The 25,160-nt window shown below is 37.8% G+C and overlaps 2 protein-coding genes across 2 annotated transcripts in view; one reads left to right on the forward strand and one right to left on the reverse strand.

Moving 5' to 3' along the window:
- Positions 1–25,160, forward strand: part of LOC106090474 (hemicentin-1) — a 1,337,150-nt gene that overhangs the window by 667,479 nt on the left and 644,511 nt on the right. The window lies entirely within an intron of this gene.
- Positions 15,413–18,172, reverse strand: LOC106084426 (uncharacterized). The gene has a single exon (XM_059364317.1). The coding sequence runs from the start codon at positions 18,170–18,172 to the stop codon at positions 15,413–15,415; it is 2,760 nt and encodes a 919-aa protein (XP_059220300.1).

Below are 25,160 nucleotides of genomic sequence, written 5' to 3' on the forward strand. Positions count from 1 at the left end.
GAAATGTCCTGCTATGATTCCCAACAATTGTGCCAAGTATGGTCTAAATCAGTCCATAATCTGATATAGTCGCCGTATAAACCGATCTCCCGATTAGACTTCAAGGGCTTCTAGATGGCGAAAATCTTATTCAATATGTTTGAAATTTTGCCTATATCGTTTTGGTATGATTTCCAACAACTCTGTCAAGTATGGTCCAAATCGGTTGATTACCTGATATATTTGCCATATAAACCGATCTTGGGTCTTGACTTCTTGAGCTTCTAGAAGACGCAATTCTTATCCGATTTGGCCGAAATTTTGTATGATGTGTGTGTGTGTGTTTTTTTTTTTTTTGACTTCCAACAACTGTGTCAAGTATGGTCTAAATCAGTCCATATGCTGCTATAGCCGCCATATAAACTGATCTCCCGATTCTAGGGCTTCTATATTTGACGTTTTGGTATTATTTTCAACAACTGTGTTAAGTACGGCCCAAATCGGTTGATTACCTGATATAGCTGCCATGAAAACCTATCTCCCAGTTTGATTTTTGAGCCTCTGGAGTGCACAACTATTACTCGATTTGCCTGATATTTGGAGGTGGTGTTTTTCTATGAGTCCAAACAGCCCTGGCAAGTATGGTCCACATCAGTCAATAACTTGATATAGCTCAAACGTGTTTGAAAACGTCATTCAAAGATCTTAACAAATGCTATCCACGGTGGAGGGTATATAAGATTCGGCCCGACCGAACTTAGCACGCTTTTACTTGTTTCTTGTTTGTTTCTCTTTCGAGACGAGCTCAACGATCGGAGATTATCTTTGCAAATGGAAAAGGAAAGCCAGAGATCGCAACACACACCAACCACTATGGGACGCGTTTCGTGTTTAGTTAGAAACTTCTCATCCATATTAGGTGTGATGGCTACAAGGGTCGTGCGTTGCTATGTTGTATTTAAATCGTATTTATTGCAAAAACGTCTCTATGATACAAATACCACATTACCCACACTCGACAACCCTGTCTATTAGCTGTACTTTTTCCAATGCATGGCTTTTCGTGTAATGACAAATTGTTTTATCTACGACAATTACACTACTTCCATGGTGCACATGATTTTGTGCATCTGTTGGAAGTTATATTGATCGCTTCGAACGCTAGACAACGGCTCTCGAATTTTTAATTTTTCAAGTTTTTTTGCCTGTTAGGGCGAAGATCATTAAATTTCACAATTCTTGATGGTTTCTCCTTCCAGACGAGCTCAATGATCGGAGATTTTCTTTGCGAATGGAGAAGGAAAGGCAGAGATCGCAACACACCAACCACTTTGGGATGCATTTCGTCTTTGATTAGAAGACTTTTCAACCATATTAGGTGTTATGTCTTCATGGGCCATCTTCTAACCAAAGACGAAACGCGTCCCATAGTGGTTGGTATGTCTTCCGACCTCTGGCTTTCCTTTTCCATTTGCAAAGAAAATCTCCGATCATTGAGCTCATCTCGAAAGAGAAACAAACAAAAATTATGATATATATATATTTTTTTTTTTTCATTCAGTCCACATTATAAAATTTGTTTGGCGTACTTTCAAAAACATTTCGTTTATATGCAATATAGCATAAAGTAAATACCTTTCCGTGGCCACGGATATTTGGGTGTACGATTCGTACCTTTTAGCCTTAATAGCCATTTGACAATCTGGCCGTAATGTAGTTTGGCAGGCGACAGAGGAGCTTTGTCTCTTGATCTTCAATTTAAACACTCAGAGCAGTTCATTCTATCTCATCAGCAACAAGAGTTATTAAAGGTCCCTATCTTCGCCTACCTATTGAAGGTCCCTATCTTCGCCTACCTATTGAACAGGCATATAGTACTCCGTGTACTTAGGTTTAACATGCGAACCAGAGGTTTGTTCTCATTGAACCCTATATCACTACTGTGGTACAGGGTATTATAAATTTGTGCATTTGTTTGCAACACTAAGAAGGAGAAGAGCTAGGACCATCGATAAGTATACCAATCGGCTTAGATCCACTTTCAGATTCAGCTTAGCTTTGTCTATCTGCCTGTCAATGTATTTTTATTATCAAGTTATATGTCGTATTTATTGTCCGACTCTCAAGAAATTTATTATCCGATTCTCGTGAAATTTATTTGACGTTCTAATATGTGCCAAAAATTTCATAAAAATCGGTTCAGATTCAGATAAAGCTTCTATATATATATATATATATATATATATATATATATATATATATATATATATATATATATATATATATATATATATATATCTTTCATTCGATATGGAGTTTTTTGGTTGTAGCAGCCACAATGTTCGGTCCGATCGTTCCAAAATTGTTTCCTATCCTAAAAAAATCTAACAAGGTCATATTAGATATTTCAATAGGTATGAAAAGTGTGCCTAGATTAGGAGATAAGTTCTAAATTTATAAAAGTAGTAGATAGACTGGCTGGTATAGGGTATTATTATAGCTGGCTGCGCACGCCTTTAACCTTTTCCTATTTCTCCCCTCAACTATAGAAGTTTTTATTTTGTTTCGTTTGGTTTCATTCTCTCTGTGTGTTGTTTCCATTTTTCGTTTTGTGGTAAACTTGTTTGCATTTGCTTCAGATTAAGGTCACTGTTTTAACAGTTCCGACATTTAAAGGCAAAGAACTTTTACTCATCGCATTGGTATGTGTATGTATACGGCATAACATAACCACCACTAATAGTAGTTTATTCTTCGCCGGTAGTAGTTTGATGTAGTAGCTGCATATACACACATACAAACATGCATAGTTGTTGGTCTTAATGGTGAGCCATTTGTACAGGGTGGCTGATGAATATTGCTACAATGATGAATATTGCTACATTTTTTTTTCGGTGTATGGAATACATTTTTCTTTTATTCATGTTAAATTAAATTATTAAATTAATTATTAAATTATTATTAATTAAATTAATTAATTAATTAATTAAATTAATTATTAAATTATTATTATTAAATAGAAAAAAAGTTATTACATTTTTTTTTGGTAGCGGCTTTCATCAGCCACCCTGTACATGAAATTATATACATTTATAAACAATTTTTATATTGGCCTTTTGTGTCGACCATGTTCGAGTGCCACTTAGTAGCAGGAAATTATGCTTTTTAGGCCATTTCCAGTTATATGAGGTGGTGTGCAGAGGGTTGGGGATGGTAAGCAGCCTTGATGTCAAACATGTAGAAGCCTTATACCATGGGTGATATTTAAAAATTATACTTCTTGTCAAAGCTGGGCAAAATTTCATATTTCTGGAGGACAAAAAAATATATATAAAGGGTGATTTTTTAGCTTTTATCTTTTTGGCAGCTCACGCACGTTTCGTATTTTGATTCGTCTTTCAAACGAACAACGCTTGCAATTTATTGATTTTTTTTTTAATGCGGGCTCTGTTAAGAATTTCATTGCGCGCTTCTTCCACTTAACGAGTAGAGATCAACCAGAAGCATTGCAAGAGCTACCAATACATCCAGAAAAAATCACAGTTTGGTGCGGTTTATGGGCTGCTGGCATCATTGGACCGTACTTCTTCAAAGATGATGCGAGTCGTAAAGTAACCGTAAATGGTAAGCGCTATCGTGAGTGGACATCCAACTTTTTTTGCCCAAAATGCAAACGCTCGACTTAAATGACATGTGGTTTCAACAAGACGGTGCAACATGCCAATTGACTTATTGAGAGGCGAGTTCAGCGAAATTTTTACTTCACGTAAGGGTCATTTTGCCGCCTAGAACGTGCGATTTAATACTTTAGAAATTTTTTTGTGTGGGGCTTTGTGAAAGCTCATGTCTATACAGACTTGCCCGCTTCATTTGACGCATTGGAAGACAATTCGTGAGATACCGGCAGAAAAGTGTGAAATAGTACGCCAAAATTGGACTAAGCGGATGGACCATTTGAGACGCAGTCACGGTCAACATTTGCTCGAAAAAAACTTCATTAAATCATATGGAACGTACTATCGATTCAAATTAAGATTTCATGCTTTTTTCGGTTTTTTTTTTGTATAGTTCTTTAGCCCTTTATATAAAAAGAAAAATTTAAAAATACACTTGGAAAAAATATGTGTTAAATTTATGATAAATCAAAAAAAAAAAAAACTGATCATATGCCCAAAATTTCATATGAACCCCCATGGGAAGAAAAAGGTACGAGTCTGTAAAAAAGTATTAAGATCAAAAAACCATTTGAGCCCTCCGTACAGCAGAGATTAGCATGTCCGCCTCCGACGCTGAACGCCTGGGTTCCTGGTGAGAACATCAAAAAACCAGACAAAAGACGGGCAAAGCCGACCATAAATACCCCACACCACCGAGTCTACGTACTACTTTTAATAGATAGAACCTACGTCGAAATCTAGTTAGACTTTAAATTTGCATACCTTTTGAAATATCGAATTGATCATTCTTAGAATTTCTTACAATAGGATCTTAATTGCGGCTACTACACCCTCAAAGGCCATATCAGATAAAAGATATATAAGGGAATTATATCTAAATTTGATCTGATTTTGATGAAATTCTGTACAAATACTAGGACTTCGCATAAAACACCTGACGCAAAATGTTGTTACAATAGTACCAAAATTGTATCTTCTACAACCTTAAAAGGACATATCGGATTAAATATATATGTTTATTAGAGCTAAATAAAAATCTGGACCAATTTAATGAAATTTTGCATACATACTTGGTTGTCCCATAAAACACATGACACAAATTTTTTGTTAAGATCGGTCTAACAGTGTGGTTTCTAAAGCCTCAAAAGGCTATATCGCATGAAAGATATATATGAGAGCTATTCGTTTTCGCGCTGGGAGCTATATCTAAATCTAAACCGCTGATGAAATTTTGAACACATACTGGGATGTAAAATAAAACACCCCACACTAAATTTTGAAAAGATCGGAGCCACAAAAGGCTATATATATGGTTTATCCAAATTTGAACCGATTTTGGTCTTGATTTTCCACACATGTTTCGACGTTAAATTAAACACCATTCTCAAAATTTTGTAAAGATCGGACCAAAATTGTGGCTACTGCAGCCAAAAGGCTACATCTAAGGAAGGATATATATGGGAGTTCTATCTAAATCTGAACCGATTAAATCCAAAATCAGTAGCGTTCACGTCATGCAAAATTAAACTTTGCGAATAGTATCGATAGGAAAAATATCAATCGATATTCAGATAAAAAATTAAATATCGATATTGCCATCGATATTTTACCAGCTCTTCAGATTCTGAAGAGACTCCCCAGACACACATCTACAAAACCGCCGAGTTGAAAAAAAAACCGCCGAGTTGGAAAAAAACCGCTTCCCTAGGATGGAATCTAGCCATCGTCTACTACTTGTCTAGACAGCGTCCACAGTAGCCGTTGTGCGGAACTACCATGCGAACTGACTATCACATAGTGTCCAGTTGTGACCCATGTCTCTAAAAAAGTATCATTAAAATTTTTTTAGAAAAAACGTCATTAAAATTTTGCTTATACTAAGAATTTCATTACAATTTTGTCCCTAAGAAAAATAATTTTAAGGCGACCCTGGCCTCATCAAAATGTTGTCTTAGTAGAATATTATAAATATGAAATTTTGTCATAATAAAAATGCCCATGAAATTTTTGTTTAGAATAAATTATTTTTAAATTTTTTCTATAGACAAAATCATTTTGGGTGGGGCTGGCTACGTCCCTAATGGCAGCTATACCAAAACAAGAACCGAATTAGCCCATTTACAATCGCAACCAACCTGCACTAATAAGAAGTATTTGTATAAAATTTCAAGCGCCTAGCTTTACTACTTTGACAGTTTAAGTGCTATCTACAGACATACAGGCAGACGAACGGACATGGCTAAATCTCTAAGTCGATTCAGCCATCACGACAATCAAGAATATATTGGGTTGCCCAAAAAGTAATTTCGGATTTTTTAAAAGAAAGTAAATGCATTTTTAATAAAGCTTAGAATGAACTTTAATCAAATATACTTTTTATACCCACCACCGAAGGATGGGGGTATATTCATTTTGTCATTCCGTTTGCAACACATCGAAATATCCATTTCCGACCCTATAAAGTATATATATTCTTGATCAGCGTAAAAATCTAAGGCGATCTAGACATATCCGTCCGTCTGTCTGTTGAAATCACGCTACAGTCTTTAAAAATAGAGATATTGAGCTGAAATTTTGCGCAGATTCTTTTTTTGCCCATAAGCAGGTTAAGTTCGAAAATGGGCTATATCGGACTATATCTTGATATAGCCCCCATATAGACCGATCCGCCGATTTAGGGTCTTAGGCCCATAAAAGCCACATTTATTATCCGATTTTCCTGAAATTTAGGACAGTGAGTTGTGTTAGGCCCTTCGACTTCCTTCGTTAATTTGGCCCAGATCGGTTCAGATTTGCATATAGCTGTCATATATACCGATCCTCCGATTTATGGTCTTAGACCCATAAAAGCCACATTTATTGTCCGATTTTGCTGAAATTGGGGACAGTGAGTTGTGTTAGGCCCTTAGACATCTTTCTTCAGTTTGGTTCAGATCGGTTCAGATTTGGATATAGCTGCCATATAGACCGATCCTCCGATTGATGGTGTTAGGCCCATAAAAACCACATTTATTGTCCGATTTTGCTGAAATTTGGGACAGTGAGTTGTGTTAGGCTCTTGGACATCTTTCTTCAATTTGGTCCAGATCGGTTCAGATTTGGATATAGCTGCCATATAGACCGATTTTTTGATTTATGGTTTTGGGCCCATAAAACGCTCATTTATTGTCCGATGTTGCCGAAATTCGGGACAGTGAGTTGCGTTAAGCCCCTTGACATACTTCTGCAACATCGCACAGATCGGTCCAGATGTTGATATAGCTGCCATATAGACCGATATCTAGGTTTTAGGTTTTGGGGCCATAAAAGACGCATTTATTGTCCGATGTCGCTGAAATTTAAGATAGTGAGTTTGGTTATGCTCTTCGACGTCCTTCTTCAATTTGGCCTAAATCGGTCCAGATTTGAACATAGCAGCCATATTGACCGATCTCTCGATTAAGGGTTTTGGGCCCATAAAAGAGGCATTTATTGTCCGATTTCGCCGAAATTTTGGATAGTGCTTTGTGTTAGGCTCTTCGACATTTTTATGCAACTTGGGCCAAATCGGTGCAGATTTGGGTATAGCTGCCATGTGTACCGATATCTCGATTTAAAGTCTTGGCCCCCTGAAAGGCGCATTTATAATCCGATTTCACTGAAATTTGACACAGTGACTTATGTTAGGCTTTTCGACATCCGTGTCGTATATAGTTCAGATCGGTTTATTTTTAGATATAGCTAGTGTACTTAATAATATTTGGTCCAAATCGGAACATATCTTGATATAACTGATATGGGACATAAAGTATGAAATTTTCACCGAATTTTGATGAAAGGTGGTTAAATATATACCCGAGGTGGTGGGTATACAAAGTTCGGCCCGGCCGAACTTAACGCCTTTTTACTTGTTTTATTGTTGGTATAGATAAAAGTTTTATAAAAATTTCATAGAAATGAAATTTTGACAAACTTTCCATAAAAAAATGTTCTATAGAAATAAAATATGGACAAAACTGTCTGTAGAAATGAAATTTTGATACATTTTTCTATAGAAATAAAATTTTGATAAAAATTTCTATAGAAATAAAATGTTAAGAAAATTTAAAGGAATTAAAGTATAATAACATTTTTAGTCGAAAAAAATTTGACAACATTTTCAATAGAGATAAATTTTTGACAAAATTTTGGATAAAGCCAAATTTTGTGTAAAATAAAAATTTTCTATTGAAATAAAATGTTGATATCGTTTTTAATGACAGTTTCGAGATATTTCCTATACAGAAAAAAACAGCGAAAAAAATACTGTAGAAATAGTAGTTTTTGCAACAGCTTCTATTGCAATTGATTTTTAAAGAAGTTTTTATACAAATTCTCAATTATCATTTTTCAATGTGTAGTCATTCAATAGATTTGAAGTAGAATGTTTTTTAACATAAAATATAGAAGAACCTCTTTGAGGTCTTTAACCTTGTCCAGAACTAATGCTCAAGAAATCAATGGAAACGAAACAAGAATACCCATTAAAACTATTTCAGAGCTTTTCTGTAATGGCATCATTTGCTTAAGGACTCTGTGAGATTGGATCCATTACCATAGGCTCAAATACATTTTTGTATTGCGCTACGTATTTTTATTAGGCTCAATTGTAATGGAGTTGCATCAAATGGGAATTTATTTTATGACAGCAATATTTAAGCTGAATACAAAGGGAGCTTTTTTTTCCCATTGCCGGTAGGATATTTCTTTTGCGAAATGCTATTTAGGTAATGATTGTTTAAATGAGGACTAGCCTAATGGATTGCGAATTTCAAAGAATATTTGAGATACAAAAGCTTAATGAGTATTTATGGAATAGGACAAGGACTAAATGTCATCAAATGATTAAATAAAAAAAAAAATCTTGCTTAACTTTACCTTACCTGATTATAGATTTGATAGAACAGAGAATTTAATGACTTATAAAAAATATTTCATTACAAGCGTACTACCTATCTTCAAATAGATTTTTATTCTTGCCAACACTTGTGGAGACATGCAAATTTCGTTGCTTAACTAAAGCATAATTCTATGCAGAAACTTTGATGTAGATGTTTTTCTGCACAAAATTGGATAAACTGCAAATACCAAAAAAAACCGCAACATATTTTGATTTTTAGACAAACAAACTTCTGACAAAAAAATATTCACATTCGACAAGTCGCACCTGCTCTGTCTGATTTCATTTTGATTGTTCACATAATTTTTGCCTAAGGTGTAGAATATCGCAAATTTCTTACAAGTAACGAGTGACGAACAACTAATGCAAATGCTAATTCGCTTTTCCTCTTTATGCTGGCATACAAATTGACATGCCAAGGAAAACTCTTAAAAGTTGTGTAACAAATAATGTATTCCTTTTGCACAGCGTTTCAACACCTGCGACTCAAGGAGGCAGGCAGGCAGACATTTGAAAACTTATTGCAAAGTATTTATCTTAGAGTGGCAACGATAAAACGCCTTTACACTCCACACTTGGTCTATCGTCTGGTCGAACACACCATAATTTAAGGGCTAAACGTGTCACCACGTGGCACTTTTAAGTCATTTCGCGTCACCTTCTTGCCTGCGCATCGCCAGTCCTCCCGCTTCGACGTCCATGCGCCCATTTTTAAAACATTAACTCATAAATGTTTGTGTATTTGCTTAACATTTCAAATTCAAAGTGATGGCTGCCATTTTCTGTATTTGGCAAGGAGAAAGGCAATACTATCAGGAATTTTTTTGAGTCACTAGAAGGAATAAAATATGTCAATGCCAGACAAAGTTGCATGCACGGAAAAAAATTATTGATCATTAAACACAACAAGGCCAACTTAACATGGGGTTAGGAAAGATTTTACAAAACAAGTAAAAAGGCGTTAAGTTCGGCCGGGCCGAACTTTGGATACCCCCACCTCGGATATATATGTAAACCCCCTTTCATCAAAATTCGGTGAACATTTCATACCTTATGTCCCATATCATCATTAAAATATGTTCCGATTTGGACCAAATACTAATAAGTACACTAGCTATATCTAAAAATAAACCGATCTGAACTATATACGACACGGATGTCGAAAAGCCTAACATAAGTCACTGTGTCAAATTTCAGTGAAATCGGATTATAAATGCGCCTTTTATGGGGCCAAGACTTTAAATCGAGATATCGGTCTACATGGCAGCTATATCCAAATCTGGACCGATTTGGGCCAAGTTGCATAAAAATGTCGAAGAGCCTAACACAAAGCACTGTCCTAAATTTTGGCGAAATCGGACAATAAATGCCTCTTTTATGGGCCCAAAACCTTAAATCGAGAGATCGGTCTATATGGCAGCTATATTCAAATCTGGACCGATCTGGGCAGAATTGAAGAAGGAATGGCCCCAAAACCTAAAACCTAGATATCGGTCTATATGGCAGCTATATCGAAATCTGGACCGATCTATGCGATATTGCAGAAGTATGTCAAGGGGCTTAACATAACACACTGTCCCAAATTTCGGCGACATCGGACAATAAATGAGAATTTATGGGTCCAAAACCATAAATCAAGAAATCGGTCCATATAGCAGCTATATCCAAATCTGAACCGATCTGAGCCAAATTAACGAAGGATGTCGATGGGGCTTACACGATTCACAGTCCCGAATTTCATCAAAATCGGATAATAAATGTGGCTTTTGTGGGCCTAAGACCCTAAATCGGAGGATCGGTCTATATGGCAGCTATATCCAAATCTGAACCGATCTGGGCCAATTTAACGAAGGATCTCGAAAGGCCTAACACAACTCACTGTCCCAAATTTCAGCGAAATCGGATAATAAATGTGGCTTTTATGGGCCTTAGACCCTAAATTGGAGGATCGGTCTATATGGCAGCTATATCCAAATCTAAACCGATCTGAGCCAAATTGACGAAGGATGTCGAAGAGCCTAACACAACTCACTGTCCCAAATTTCAGCAAAACTGGATAATAAATGTGGCTTTTATGGGCCTAAGACCCTAAATCGGCGGATCGGTCTGTATGGGGGCTATATCAAGATATAGCCCATCTTCGAACTTAACCTGCTTATGGACAAAAAAAAGAATCTGTGCAAAATTTCAGCTCAATATCTCTTTTTTTGAAGACTGTAGCGTGATTTCAACAGACAGACGGACAGACGGACGGACATGTCTAGATCGTCTTAGATTTTTACGCTGATCAAGAATATATATACTTTATAGGGTCGGAAATGGATATTTCGATGTGTTGCAAACGGAATGACAAAATGAATATACCCCCATCCTTCGGTAGTGGGTATAAAAATATAAGAGCAGATGTGAAATAGATATTTAGAGGTCACCGTATCACAGAGGTTAGCTTGTCTGCGTTTGACGCTGAACGATTGGGGTCGAGTCCTTGCGAGAACATCAGAAAAAAATTTTTAGCGTTGGTCCCCTTCTAATACAGGCGGCATTAGTGAGGTACTATGTCATTCATAGGAGTCATGTAAAAACTTCTATCCAAAGAGGTGTTGTACTGCGACATGCCGTGCGGACTCGACTATAAAGTGGAGGTCCCTTATCATTGAGCTAAAACTTGAATCGGACAGTCATTGATGGGGGAGAAGTTTGCCCCTGTTCCTTAATGGGATGTTCATGGTCAAAGAAGAAGAAAGACGAAACAACTAAAAACGTGTAAACTTCTGCTGGGTCGAATCTTGGAAACCGATTACTATGGAGATTACTAAAATTTACACAAAAAGAACATAGCTGAAGGCATTATCTTAATAAACGTACCAAATCAAATCTGGAGTTGAGATGGGAGCTATATAAGACAAGTAAAAGCATGCTAAGTGCGAATCGTGGGAACCCACCACCATGGATGCTGCTAAAAATGTATACAAAAACCTGCAAGGAAAGGCAAAAGTCGGGCGGAGCCGACTATATAATATCCTACACTTACTCTACAATTGTAATTCGGGCAACATCAAAATATATATGTATATAAGAGCTATATCTAAATATGAACTGACTATCGAATATATCGTTTTAAAATTGGTTATACTACGGCCATATTAGTACAAATCCGGCGATAAATATGTTGTAATATGTGCTACATCCGAATCTGAACCGATTTTGATGAAATCTCGCACATATGTTAAGATCAGTAACAAAACAATTCGTGCCAAATTTTGTGCAGATCGGTTACTAATTGTGTTTATGACAGCCTTATAAGTGTAAGTCGGGCGATACATATGTATTGGAGCTATATCCAAATCTGAACCGAAAGAAATCTGAAGAAAAACAATCTGTGCCAAAATTTGTGCAGATCGGTTGAAAATTTTAGCTACTACGGCAATTTAAGTGCAAATCGGGCTATACATATATAAGGGAAATGTATCTTAATCTAAACCGATTTTGATGAAATTTTGCAAACATATTGAAATGAGTTACGAAACAGTCCGTGCCAAGTTTTGTGCAGATCGGTTGAAAATTGTAGCTACTACGACCATTTAAGTGCAAATCGGGCGATGCACATATGTGGGAGCTATATCTAAATGTGATCCGATTTTGATGAAAATTTGAAGGTATGTTAAAATTAGTAACAAAACAATCCATGCCAAATTTTGTGTAGATCCGTTGTAAATTGTAGCTACTACGCCTATTTAAGTGCAAATCGGGCTTTAATATATGTGGGAGCTATATCTAAATGTGATCCGATTTTGATGAAAATTGTTGATGAAAATTGGCAGATATGTTAATTAGTAATAAAACAATCTATGCCAAATTTTGTGAAGATCCGTTGAAAATTGTAGCTAGTACGCCTATTTAAGTGCAAATCGGGCGATACGTATATATGGGAGCTATATCAAAATCTGAACCGATTTTTATCAAAATGTGCAAAATTTCGTGATGATTGGACAACAAATACGACCTGCACTTTGGTTACAATAATACATGGACTCACAGACGGACAGACAGAAATGGTAAAATAGAATCAGAAAGTGATTCTGGGTCAATCGGTATACTTATCAAAGTGTCTAGCTCTTCTCCTTCTTAGTGTTGCAAACAAATGCACAAATCTATAAAAAACTGTACCACAGTGGTGGTGTAGGCTATACAAATTTAGTTGTAGGGTATAACAATTTAATTATACCCACCACCGAAATATGGGGGTATATTCATTTTGTCATTCCGTTTGCAACACATCGAAATATCAATTTCAGACACTATAAAGTATATAAATTCTTGATCAGCGTAAAAATCTAGGACTATCTGGACATGTCGGTCCGTCTGTCCGTTTGTCCGGCTGTCTGTTGAAAACACGCTACAGCCTCTACAAATAGAGATATTGAGCTGAAACCTTGTAGTGATTATTGTTTTGTCCATAAGTAGGTTAAATTCGAAGATGGGCTATATCGGACTATATCTTGATATAGCCCCCATATAGACCGATCCTCCGATTTAGGGTCTTAGGCCCATAAAAGTCACATTTATTATCCGATTTAGCGGAAATTTGGGACGGTGAGTGGTGTTAGGCCCTTTGACATCCTTCGTCAATTTGGCTAAGATTTGCAGATTTTGATATAGGTACCATATAGACCGATCCTCGGATTTAGGGTCTAAAGCCCATAAAAGCCACATTTATTATCCGATTTCGCTGAAATTTGGGACAGTGAGTTGTCTTAGGCCCTTCGACATTTTTTGTTAATTTGGCCCACATCGGTCGAGATTTGGTTATAGCTGCCATATAGACCAATCCGCCGATTTAGGATCCTAGGCACATAAAAGCTACATTTATTTTCCGATTTTGATGAAATTTGGGACAGTGACTTGTGTTAGGCTCTTCGACATCCTCCGTGAATTTGGCTCAGATCGGTCCAGATTTGGATATAGCTGACATATTGACCGATGCTCCGATTTAGTGTCTAAGGCCCATAAAGCCACATTTATTATCCGATTTCGCTGAAATTAGGGACAGTGAGTTGTGTTACGCCTCTCGACATCATTCGTTAGTTTGGCTCTGATCGGTTCAGATTTGAATATAGCTGCCATATAGACCGATCGCTCGGTTTTAGGTTTTGCCGAGATTTGGGACAGTTCGTTGTGTTAGGCTTTTCGACATCCGTGTCGCATACGGTTCAGTTCGGTTTATTTTTAGTTATAGCTTCTAAAAAGACCAATATTTTGTTATAGACAATTGAATAATGAATTGTACCGATAAGTATTTGGTCCAAATCGGAACATATTTCGATATAAAAGGTATGGGACATAAGGTATGCAATTTACAATGGATTTTGATTAAAGGTGGTTTATATGTATACCCGAGGTTGTGGGTATCCAAACTTAACATCTTTTTACTTGTTTGCTATCTCAAGGGGGGCGGACCCTCCCCCCAACCCCAAAAGTACCATACAAATTTTATATCCAAAGTTGGGTCCAAGTAACAAGGGGGCTGCCGCGACCTCAAAAACACTTCAAATAGGCATATTAGACGATAATGACAACATGGGATTCGAATGAAAGGTCTTTGGGAGTAGATTAGGAATATAGTCAGGAAAGAGGAATCGGCTTTATAATTTTTCGATATTGGGTGGGGCGGACCCTCCCTCGTTACCACAAAAACACCACCTAAATTCAAGGTTCGCCACCGCACCAAATATATAGACTGGCAAATTAGTTATCTCTGTGGTGGATAACTAATCGTTTAATATGGCAATCTGATTTGATTTAAAGTCATATAGTCGTTTATGGACAACTACCATATGTTGATCAATGTTATAGGCGTTAAGCCACTCCAAGCGAGTAGTAGCACTAACATTTATGTTAGTGCCATCTACTGGCTATTTTCGAATGCTGTTATCAAATGGATTTAGTTGATCCAATTGGAAAAAGCCAGTAAATGGCACTAAATTAGAGACGCAAACATGAACTGAAAGAGGACAGAGTGGTCAATATAGATATCCACTTTTGGGGCAAAGAATTCGGGGCAAAGAGTGGTCAATATAGACCGATCTCCCGATAAAGGGTCTGAAGACCATAAAAGCTTTATTTATTACCCGATTTTGGTAAAATTTGTAAGAGTGGGTTATTTTTAGCCTCCTGATTTCTGACCTAAATATAGATTAGATCGGTCGATTTAAGATGTAGTCGCCATTTAGACCGATCTCCCGATAAAGGGTCTGAAGCCCATAAATGCTTTATGTATTACCCGATTTGGCTGAAATTTAAAACAGTGAATTATTTTCAGCATCCTGACATCTGATCTAAATATGGTTCAGATCAGACTATATTTAGATATAGATGCCATATAGACCGATCTCCCGATAAAGGGTGGGTCTAAAGGCCATGTTGAGAAGGCAATTTGCCAGAGCTAGCAGTTTCCACGGGATTTTGAATAAAATACACCAGTTCCACAAAAGACTTGATTTATTTCACAAGTGCATTTATATTAAAATTCCTACATAAAAACATACAAGTAAAATACAAAAATTATAACAAAAAAAAACGTAACCTACTTTTTGGTATGAAAACCACTAGATTTTAATAATTATCTGCAATATTCCTCCTGAATCCGCAACACCGCGTATATGCCAACTTGCAAATTTTTATGGACTTTAAGAATATGGCGAATGAGGACGCTACTTGACATTTTAAAAACATTTAATTAAAAATTACTAGTTACTAAACACTAACAATAATTACGTTACTTAACCCTATCAATAATTACGAACTGACAGATACAAAATTGAGTTGCTATAAATTTAAATTAAGGCATTTTTGAGATTGGCGTCAACATTCCCCCCGGAGTATGACAAGAAGCTTCTTCTACGTCAGACTTAGTTTGAGCAGCAACATCCAAAATTGCCAGCTTCGTTGCAGGTCTCTCCATTACGCCTCGACATGTCAATATTTTTGCGCTGCGGACCTGACCATCTGGTGCCAACCTCGTTTCAAGTACTTTGCCTCGCAGCCAGACATTTCTAGGTAAAGAAGGGTCTACAATGATAACTAAATCCCCCTGACATAATGCCTTTGATTTCTCGTGCCATTTTGTCCTACAAGTAAGCGATGGTAAATATTCGGCCAGCCACTTCTTCCAAAATATGTTGCCATATTGTTGAGAAATAAGCCAGCTCTGTCTCAATAAGGTTCCACTGTCGTAAACTGTAGTTAAGGGTTTTAGCCCATTGGAGCTTCCCACAAGAAAATGATTCGGGGTTAAAGCTTCTGCCATATGTTCTTCAATTGGAACATATGCGAGCGGCCTCGAATTTATCACATTTTCCACCTCGATTAACATGCTCAAAAGTAGCTCATCAGTAGGGTGCCTTGAGGGCATGATCTTATACAAAACCATTTTGATTGAGCGAACTAAACGCTCCCAGGCGCCTCCCATGTGGGGTGAAGCAGGAGGATTAAAATTCCATTTGGTGTTGGCAGTTGTAAAAGTTTCGAGTAATTCGTTTTTGTTAACCTCTGCTAGCGCCTCTCTTAGTTCCCTCTCTGCTCCAATAAAATTAGTTCCATTGTCGCTATAGAACTCATGCGGTGTACCTCTACGCGCCATAAAATTGCGAATAGCCAAAATACAAGAGCTTGTCGTAAGAGAATGTGCAATCTCAATATGAACGGCCCTTATAGTGAGGCACGTAAACAAACAGCCATATCGTTTCTCTTTGTGGCGATTCACACTGACCAATATGGGCCCAAAGAAGTCTACTCCAGTATAAGAGAATGGAGATGCATAAGCAGCTACACGAGCTCGAGGTAACTTTGCCATCTGAGGGGGGTTAGGCACCACCTTGGTGATTTTACAGAATTGACAGGAACGAAAAATAGTCTTTACAGTGGTGCGAAGTTTCGAGATGGCATACTTTTGCCTCAGCTCATTCACAACTGTTTCATGATGCATATGATGAAATTTTTCGTGATAATGAAGAATTATTAATTTGGTAACATAATGTTTTCTGGGCAATATTATTGGACGCTTTTGGTCAAATGTAACATTTGCCAAATCTATTCTGCCATCAACTCGTAAAAGCCCTTCCTCCAAATAGGGTGTTTTTGAAAAAATTTCGCTGGATTTTGGCACAGGAGACTTTGTATTCAGGGCAGCAATTTCAGCTGAGTAAGTCACAGATTGCACCTGTTTATATATTATATGCTCCGCTCTCTTTAAATAATCCAGTGTTAATCCTTGGCATCTGGGCTCATTTTTTCGACAAATAGTAATAAATTTGACCACATAAGCAATAGCTCTCACCAGCCGATTCCATTTCGAAAATCGCAGCTCATTTAAAATGGGCTCGTATTTATTTATTGGGTACGAGGTATGTATTCGTTCCTCCTCTGTATTACCACTAAAACCCGTCTTTTGGGGCCACATTTCTTCAGGTTGGAACAAAAAAGCTGGTCCATGGAACCACCTACTAGAATCGGAAAAATTTGGAATTTTCGACCATTTTGTGGCATCATCGGCCACATTCTCTCTACTTGGAACCCAATTCCAATCGCTGATTGATGAGAGTTCCAGGATTTCCGTAACCCGAAATGCAACAAACTGGTTATATTTGCGATGGTCAGAGTTGATCCAACTCAAAACTGTCTTCGAATCGCTCCAAAAATATTTTTTAGAAATTCCAATTTCGTGATTATCCAGCACAAACTTCGCTAGACGCGCTCCTATTAAAGCTGCCATAAGTTCAAGCCTAGGCACTGACGTTATTTTAATTGGGGCAACTCTGGTTTTGGCAGTCACTAACGAACAAACCACATCGGCATTTTTCTTCAGTCTTAAATAACATACAGCAGCATAACCGTCCTTGCTGGCATCCACAAAGGTATGCAGCTGGACATTAACGCCTTCATAATTATGAAAAGTTTTTAGATAGCATCTTTCTATTTTGAGGTTTTCGATGTCTGGCAAAATTCGTAACCAGTGACTCCATTTTGCCGCCAATTCGTGATGGATTGGTTCATCCCACCCCGATTTGGACCTCCAAACTTCTTGCATGAGAACCTTCACGAACATAACTATGTGTCCAATTAGTCCCAGGGGGTCGTAAATGGACATTACTAGTCTAAGCATTTCTCGCTTAGTTGGAGCTTTTTTGGTTGACAATAATTCACCCTCCAGAAGCCATGATGCTATTTTAAATGTTATAACATCCTCATCATGCTCCCAAAAAACGCCCAGTACTTTCTCAACACTGTTTTCGGCTTTAAAATTTATGCATTTAACTTTCTCCGAAAGAGTAGATGCAAATGCATTCCTAACCTCCCTGCTATTGGACACCCAGTTTCTTATATTGAAACCAGCTTGGCGATGTACAAAGCACACATCTTTAACCAATTTTATTGCCTCCTCAGCCGTATCAATAGAACATAGCAAATCATCCACATAATGATTTTGTTTGATTGCCTTTGCAGCAAGGGGAAACTCTTCCAGAAATTTGTCAGCATTGTAATTCTTCACATACTGCGATATGCTGGGAGCGCATGTGGCACCAAATATCATGACGTCCATTATGTACACATCTGGCGCTCTCTCCTGGTTACAATCCCTCCAAAGAAACCGTTGCACATCACGATCTTCTGCTCTGATGTGAATTTGATGAAACATCTCTTCGATGTCTCCACATACTGCCACTTTCTTTTGCCGAAATTTAAAAAGAATTGATGGCAATGATGTCAACATATCAGGCCCCTTAAGCAGAAACGAGTTCAACGAAATTTCACCAACCCTGGCAGCCGCGTCCCACACCACACGCGATTTACCAGGCTTATTCTTATTAAAGACGGCAAAAATTGGTAAATACCAAACTTTTCCGTCGTTGCGCCTGATGTCTTTTTCATCAAGTCTACGTATGTAGCCTTTAGATAGGTATTTAGAAATTGTATCTCGAAAAATGTTTAAGAGATCAAAGTTTCGTTTTAACTTCCCTTCGAGGCAAGTTAACCGCTTTATAGCCATATCAAAACTGTTTGGCAGTTCGACACAATCAAACTTCCATAATAATGGAACCTCATAATTACCACTTGCCTTTTGCTTCATGTATTTGCTTAATAAGTTTAATGCTCGACTCTCATCTTCAGATTTAAGAGGGTCTTTTGTACATATCCCAATGCTCTCGAGTGTGTAAAAACTTCTTACTAACTCATCTAATTTTTCATCGCTAGCTGTACAATTACATACTTGAAAATTAAATGGCTTACTTGTATGATCTGGTTCGGATGTTGTGCCGTATATGAGCCATCCCAGTTTCGTTCGGACAGCAACAGGCTCATTGGAGGCACCTTCACGAATCTTGTTGGAAATACCCAAATTAAGATGATTTAATCCAATAAGTAGTTTTGGCTCAGCGTTCACATAACTTTTAACAGGCAAATTTCGGAGATGGCGATAACGCTGCGCTAACAATTTGTAGTTCAAAGATTGCACTGGTAAACTTAATGATTCCACTGTACATACGTTTAAAGACACACGGGTTTTGCTGTTCCCTGAAATTTGAATTGTTAATTTCATTGAATTTTTTTCCCTTCGCTGCATACCTCCCGTCCATTTCAAACACAGGGGGCTAGCCACACCATCAATTTTTAGATCACTGGCAATTGAATTATCCATAAGGCTGACCGACGAACCCTCATCAATAAACGCATAGGTTTCGATGCTTTTATTATTTCCATATATAGTAATTGGCACAATTTTAAACAAAATATTTGTCAACATATTATTGTGGGAATTATGTATCACGTCTCTTTCATTTGAACTGTTTGTCATATTTTGATTTGACGTTTGTTTGCTTCCAACAGGTGGTGAAGGTGACGTATATCGATGTAGGGAAGAATGGTGATAGTACTCACAGCCTTCCTCGCCGCACTTTTTCTTTTTCCTGCATTCTCCCATATGCACACCCAAACAGTATTTGCAAAGCTTCTTGGTTCTCACCACGTTCCATTTTTCACTGCGTTCCAACGACTGATATGTTGGACAGTCACTCACAGCTCTGCAGTTTTTATTGTTGCATACAATGCACTTTTTATCATCACTATGAGAGTAGATAAATGCTCTCTTACTTGTAGTTGTTTTGTTGTTATTGAAGCTGCTGCTTTTAGTATGACGATTTTTATCTCGATTGTTAGAAATGGGATCAGTTGTTATTGTACTGGCTGTTAATCCAACACTGAATAACCAACTGTCAAACGCAGATAAGTTTGGTTTCTTGTTTTGAATCATAAGCTGCTGTTTTATGGTTGCCCACTGCATTTGATACGAAGATGGGAGTTTTTGCAGTAATTGTTGAAGTAAAAAAGAATTATTTATCTCATCTGGCAAGTTGCCGGCTTTAATAGTGGCGATTAGACTACGGACGTTTATCGCAAAGTGAGTCAGTGTTTGCAAATTGTTTTCATCTACCTTTGGCGATGAATTTATTCTTTCTTTTATAGAGTTCAATATCTTTTCGGGTTGGCCGTAGAGCATTCGAAGAATATCGATGACGGCAGAGACATTTGATGGATGGATAAGCAAATGCTGTACACTATAAAGTGCTTCACCTTTTAAAGACTTTTGGAGACGAATTAAGTTCTCGGCCTCCGAAAAGCAGCAAGTTGAGGTGGACCATTCGAAAGTGGAAATAAATAATGGCCAGTCTTCGGCGTGCCCGGAAAATATTGGCAGTTCCTTGGGAACAGATTGTCTAGCATTGATGCTGCTTTGTTGCAGTAGATTGCTATTATGAAATTGGGATGTGCTATTGAAACTGTTCGTTTGGGGGCGCATTGTAGATGAAATGGGTGCTTGATAAATAAAATATTGTGTATTTTCGGGATAATTCTGGCGGGGTGCACTTGCAACAGATGGTGGAAGTTGTGTTGCAGTGTTAAAATAAGAATTTTTGGGTAAATTTATGAAAGTTACCGCATTGGGATTAAGCGAAGCAGTCTGCGTATGCAAATATCTTTGATCTCCACTATTGGTGGTGGCTGACACTGCAGCAATCGGTGCAGTATTGCCTATCGTTGAAGTTGCAATGTTACAAGCTGCTGAGCACAGGTTAGTAGAATTGGGCGGTAATTGGGTAGCACTGCCAGTTGTTACTTTATTTTGTCCCGTACCACGAGTGGTTTCACTATTGGAGTTTCGTTCTGCTGAACTATTAGGCATATCCAAGTAAGACGTTTCTTCAAACAAATGTGTGGACTGCGCATGTACACCATTGTTGTTGGTAGACATTAAGGCTGATTCGGCTTGCTGGTCATGATTGGGAAGTTGATTGACCCAGTTTTGGACCGATTGAGAACTAGTTGATGAATTTTCATTTACGGTTGCAGCTTCCTGCAGAAGGTCATATTTTTTGTTTAGAAATTCTAAATTGAGATTTCTCTCTTCTTCAAGACGCTGTAGTTGTAGTTGAATGCTACGTGCATGAGATTGGCGCGAGACAGCAGAGGAATGGCTTCGGATACTATGGGTAGGCGAAGGTGGCCTGCGGTCTGCACAGTCTGGACAGAGTTGATTCGTTCTATTGGCATTTTTAAGGCAAATTTTATGAAATACTCTTTTGCATTCCATGCAAGATAACATGTTTGAGTCAGGGGGATTTGGACATAGGATGCAACCATTATCATTTTGTGGTTGACCCGTTGTAATGTCGTTATTCATTGTACTTACTGCGAGATTGGCAAAAATATTGATGCTATGGGTGAGTCAGATGGAGACGAAGTATACGGCAAAAAGAATTTTAAAATGTTGAGAAGGCAATTTGCCAGAGCTAGCAGTTTCCACGGGATTTTGAATAAAATACACCAGTTCCACAAAAGACTTGATTTATTTCACAAGTGCATTTATATTAAAATTCCTACATAAAAACATACAAGTAAAATACAAAAATTATAACAAAAAAAAACGTAACCTACTTTTTGGTATGAAAACCACTAGATTTTAATAATTATCTGCAATATTCCTCCTGAATCCGCAACACCGCGTATATGCCAACTTGCAAATTTTTATGGACTTTAAGAATATGGCGAATGAGGACGCTACTTGACATTTTAAAAACATTTAATTAAAAATTACTAGTTACTAAACACTAACAATAATTACGTTACTTAACCCTATCAATAATTACGAACTGACAGATACAAAATTGAGTTGCTATAAATTTAAATTAAGGCATTTTTGAGATTGGCGTCAACAGGCCATAAAATCTTTATTTTTTCCGATTTCGCTGAAATTTGGAATAGTGCGCAGTTTTAAGCCTCCGAACATCCGACCCAAATATGGTACAGATCGGATCATATTTAGATATAGCTGACTATATACATATACATATAGACCGATCTGCCGCTAAAGGGTCTAAAACTCATAAAATTTTAAACAGTGAGTTATTTTTAGCCTCCTGACACCCGATCTAACTATGGTTTAAATCGGATTGTATTTATTTATTTTCCGATTTCGCTGAAACTTGAAACAGTGAGTTGGTTAAGACCTCCCGACATCCGACCTAAATATGGTTCTGATCGGACTATATTTAGATATAACTGCCAAGCGCATAAAAGCTTTATTTATTACCCGATTTCGATGAAATTTTAAATAGCGAGTTTTTTTAAGCCTGACGATATCTGACCTTAATATGGTTCAGATCGGTTTATAATTCGATATATCTACCAAAAAGACCAATATTTTGTTCTACATAATTGAAAAAAGGCATATTTATTAGACCACTCAATGTCCGTGCCGAATTTGGGTGCTTAAGTTATTAAATTTTCACCGGATTGTGACGAAATGGGGTTTACATATATACACGAGGTGGTGGGTATCTAAAGTTCGGCCCGGCCGAACTTAATGCCCTTTTACTTGTTTTTTAACTTCCCTACTCCAAGACCGGCCTTTACAATAATTTTCAAAAACACCAGATCTCGGAGATGGGTAGGACGATTTCATCAAAATTTTGTTGGCACACTTACATTAACCTAAAATCTATATCAGACATGAACCAACTTAGGGACGTGGCATGGAAAACAATTATGGATTTTGTTAGTAGCATGGAATTCCTAACATAGGAGGCCGCCCACCCTCAAAACCCGCCAAATGGATTTATAGACCAATCACTAAAATATGGGTATCAAATTGAAGGTATTTGAGAGTAAAAAGCGAATCTGAAATCCAATTGTAAGTCTAAGTGTTTCGTGGGTCACCCCACCTCGAAAAAACCCTTCAAATCGGACATGTTTACCGACCATGGCAGTATGGATCGTAAAAGAAAGGTCTTAGGGAGTAGAGCACCAAATCGACTTCCACTTTTGAGACCAAGTCTCTGGGGAGCCACCACACTCTTAAACAGGACTGTTACTTATTTGGGTTTAAATAAGAAGTATTTGAGAGTAGAAAAATCCACAGGAAAATCAGAATAAATTTTCAACTGAAATTAAGCAGAGATTTCATAACATAGCATTATTGGGCGCAGCAGAGCGACCGGGCTCAGGTAGTCCATTATATAAAAATGAAATTGTTGCGCTTTGTTTGTTTGTCTGTTTCGTATAGACTCAAAAACGGCTGAACCGATTTTCATGAAATTTTCACAGATGGTAGAGTTTGGGCCCCCGGTGAAAATAGGGTACTAAATTTTTAGATATCCAAAGGGGGGCGGACCCTCTCCCACACCCCAATTTTCAAAAATCAAATAAACTGGGGAGACGCCCCTTCCCAAAACCCACCCAAAAGGACATGTGTACTGATTAGGACAATATAGGTATCAAATGAAGGGTATTTAAGAGCAGAGTACGAATTTGGTACACAAATTTCACTCTTGATTTTCGGGGGCCCCCAGCCCCAAAAAAGCCCCAAGAAGACACTTTCACCACTTTGGGTAATATGGGAATCAAATGAAAAGTATTTAAGGGTAGAGTACGAACTTGGCCTTAAAATGTTACCAAAAGTGTCGTGGGGCCCCCACCCCCAAAAACACCACCCAACGCTTTAAGCAATATGGGTATCAATTAATGGTATTTAAAAGTAGAATACAAATCTGACACTAAAATTTGTTTTTTGGTGTGGGGAGGGCCCCCCACTCCCCAAAACACCCCAGCAGGACAAATTTACCGATTGGAACAATATGGATATCAAATAAAAGCTATTTAAAGGTAGAGTACAATGCCGATATAAAATTTTATTTCTTGGTTTTTTAAGGCGCCCCCAACCCTCAAACCCCTCAACGGGACATATTTACCGATTGCGACAATGTGGGTATCAAGCAAAATAAATTTGAAAGCTGAGTACACATCTGTTATAATTAGGATAGAATAGGACAGAAATAAAAGGTCTTTGGTAGTAGAGTACACTTTTTAACCTCAAATTGGGATGGACACAGGAGGACCTACGGATCTATAAGAACGTGGTATCCCAAGTGGTCGCTTTGAAATATGATTTTGAATGTAGATAACCAATACAAAAAAATTAATTAGTGTGAATCTGAATGAGACCCATAGCCATGAACATTTTGATAGCCTACTTCAAAATGCTTGACATTATGGGGCTCAAACAAAATCGTGCTCCAGCACGATGCTGTTATTACTTCAGAGTCTGCATCTACACTCCCTTCAAACCGGTCATGATTGCCTACTATGGCGATAAATAATAGGTATTTGATAGTAGAATACGAATTTGATTTCCAAGTTTGAGGCCAAATGTTTGGGTGTCGTGTCAACCCATAAACTCCCCTTAAACCAATGGCAATTGGGGCTCAATTTAAAGACATTTGGGAGTAGAGCACGATGCTGATATTTTTCAGGGCTAAGTACGGGCTAATGCTGGCAACATTTGTGAGATAATATGCCATGAAAAACTTCTCTCCACGGCCACGGCGTCCAGACTCGGCTATAAAAAGGAGGCCCCTTATCATTGAGCATAAAACTTGAGTCCGACTGCACTCATTGATATGTGAGAAGTTTGCCCCTTTCCATAGTAGAATGGTCATGGGCAAAATTTGTTGTTTGTTTGTAAGTACGTGGGTGGCCGACCCACAATGCATACCCCTCAAACTGGACATATTTGTGGATTATGGCAAAAAAGGGGCTCAAATCTGTATCTGTTTCGTGGCCAAGTGTTTCCGGGACGCCTCACCTCATAAACTCCCCCTTAACGACACATATATACCGACTATAGCAGTATGTAGCTCTAATGTGATTTTTGGGAGTGAAGTATGAATGAAAGTGGATATCAGTCCACTTTTGGAGCAAAGAGTTTGGCTACTCCAATCCCCCACCTAATCCAAGAGAATCAAGTAGATCTAACAACAAAACTTTAATGGGCGGACCCTCCCCTTACCCTATTTCCAAAAACGACAGATCTCGGAGATAGGTGGGATATCTAGGGGGCCAAATGGAATATAAACCAATAATGTCAATATGGAACTCAAATGAAAGGTATTTGAGACCAGAGCACGAATCTGATATATGGGGATCCACCGCACATATTTACCGACCATAGCAATATACGGCTCCAATGAAAGGTA

The sequence above is a fragment of the Stomoxys calcitrans genome, chromosome 1 (assembly GCF_963082655.1).
Source record: "Stomoxys calcitrans chromosome 1, idStoCalc2.1, whole genome shotgun sequence".
NCBI classification, from domain to species: domain Eukaryota; kingdom Metazoa; phylum Arthropoda; class Insecta; order Diptera; family Muscidae; genus Stomoxys; species Stomoxys calcitrans.

What these genes read in the sequence shown, in the direction of transcription:
- LOC106084426 (XM_059364317.1), bottom strand. Translation starts at nt 18,172, where the DNA reads ATGGACGTCATGATATTTGGTGCCACATGCGCTCCCAGCATATCGCAG.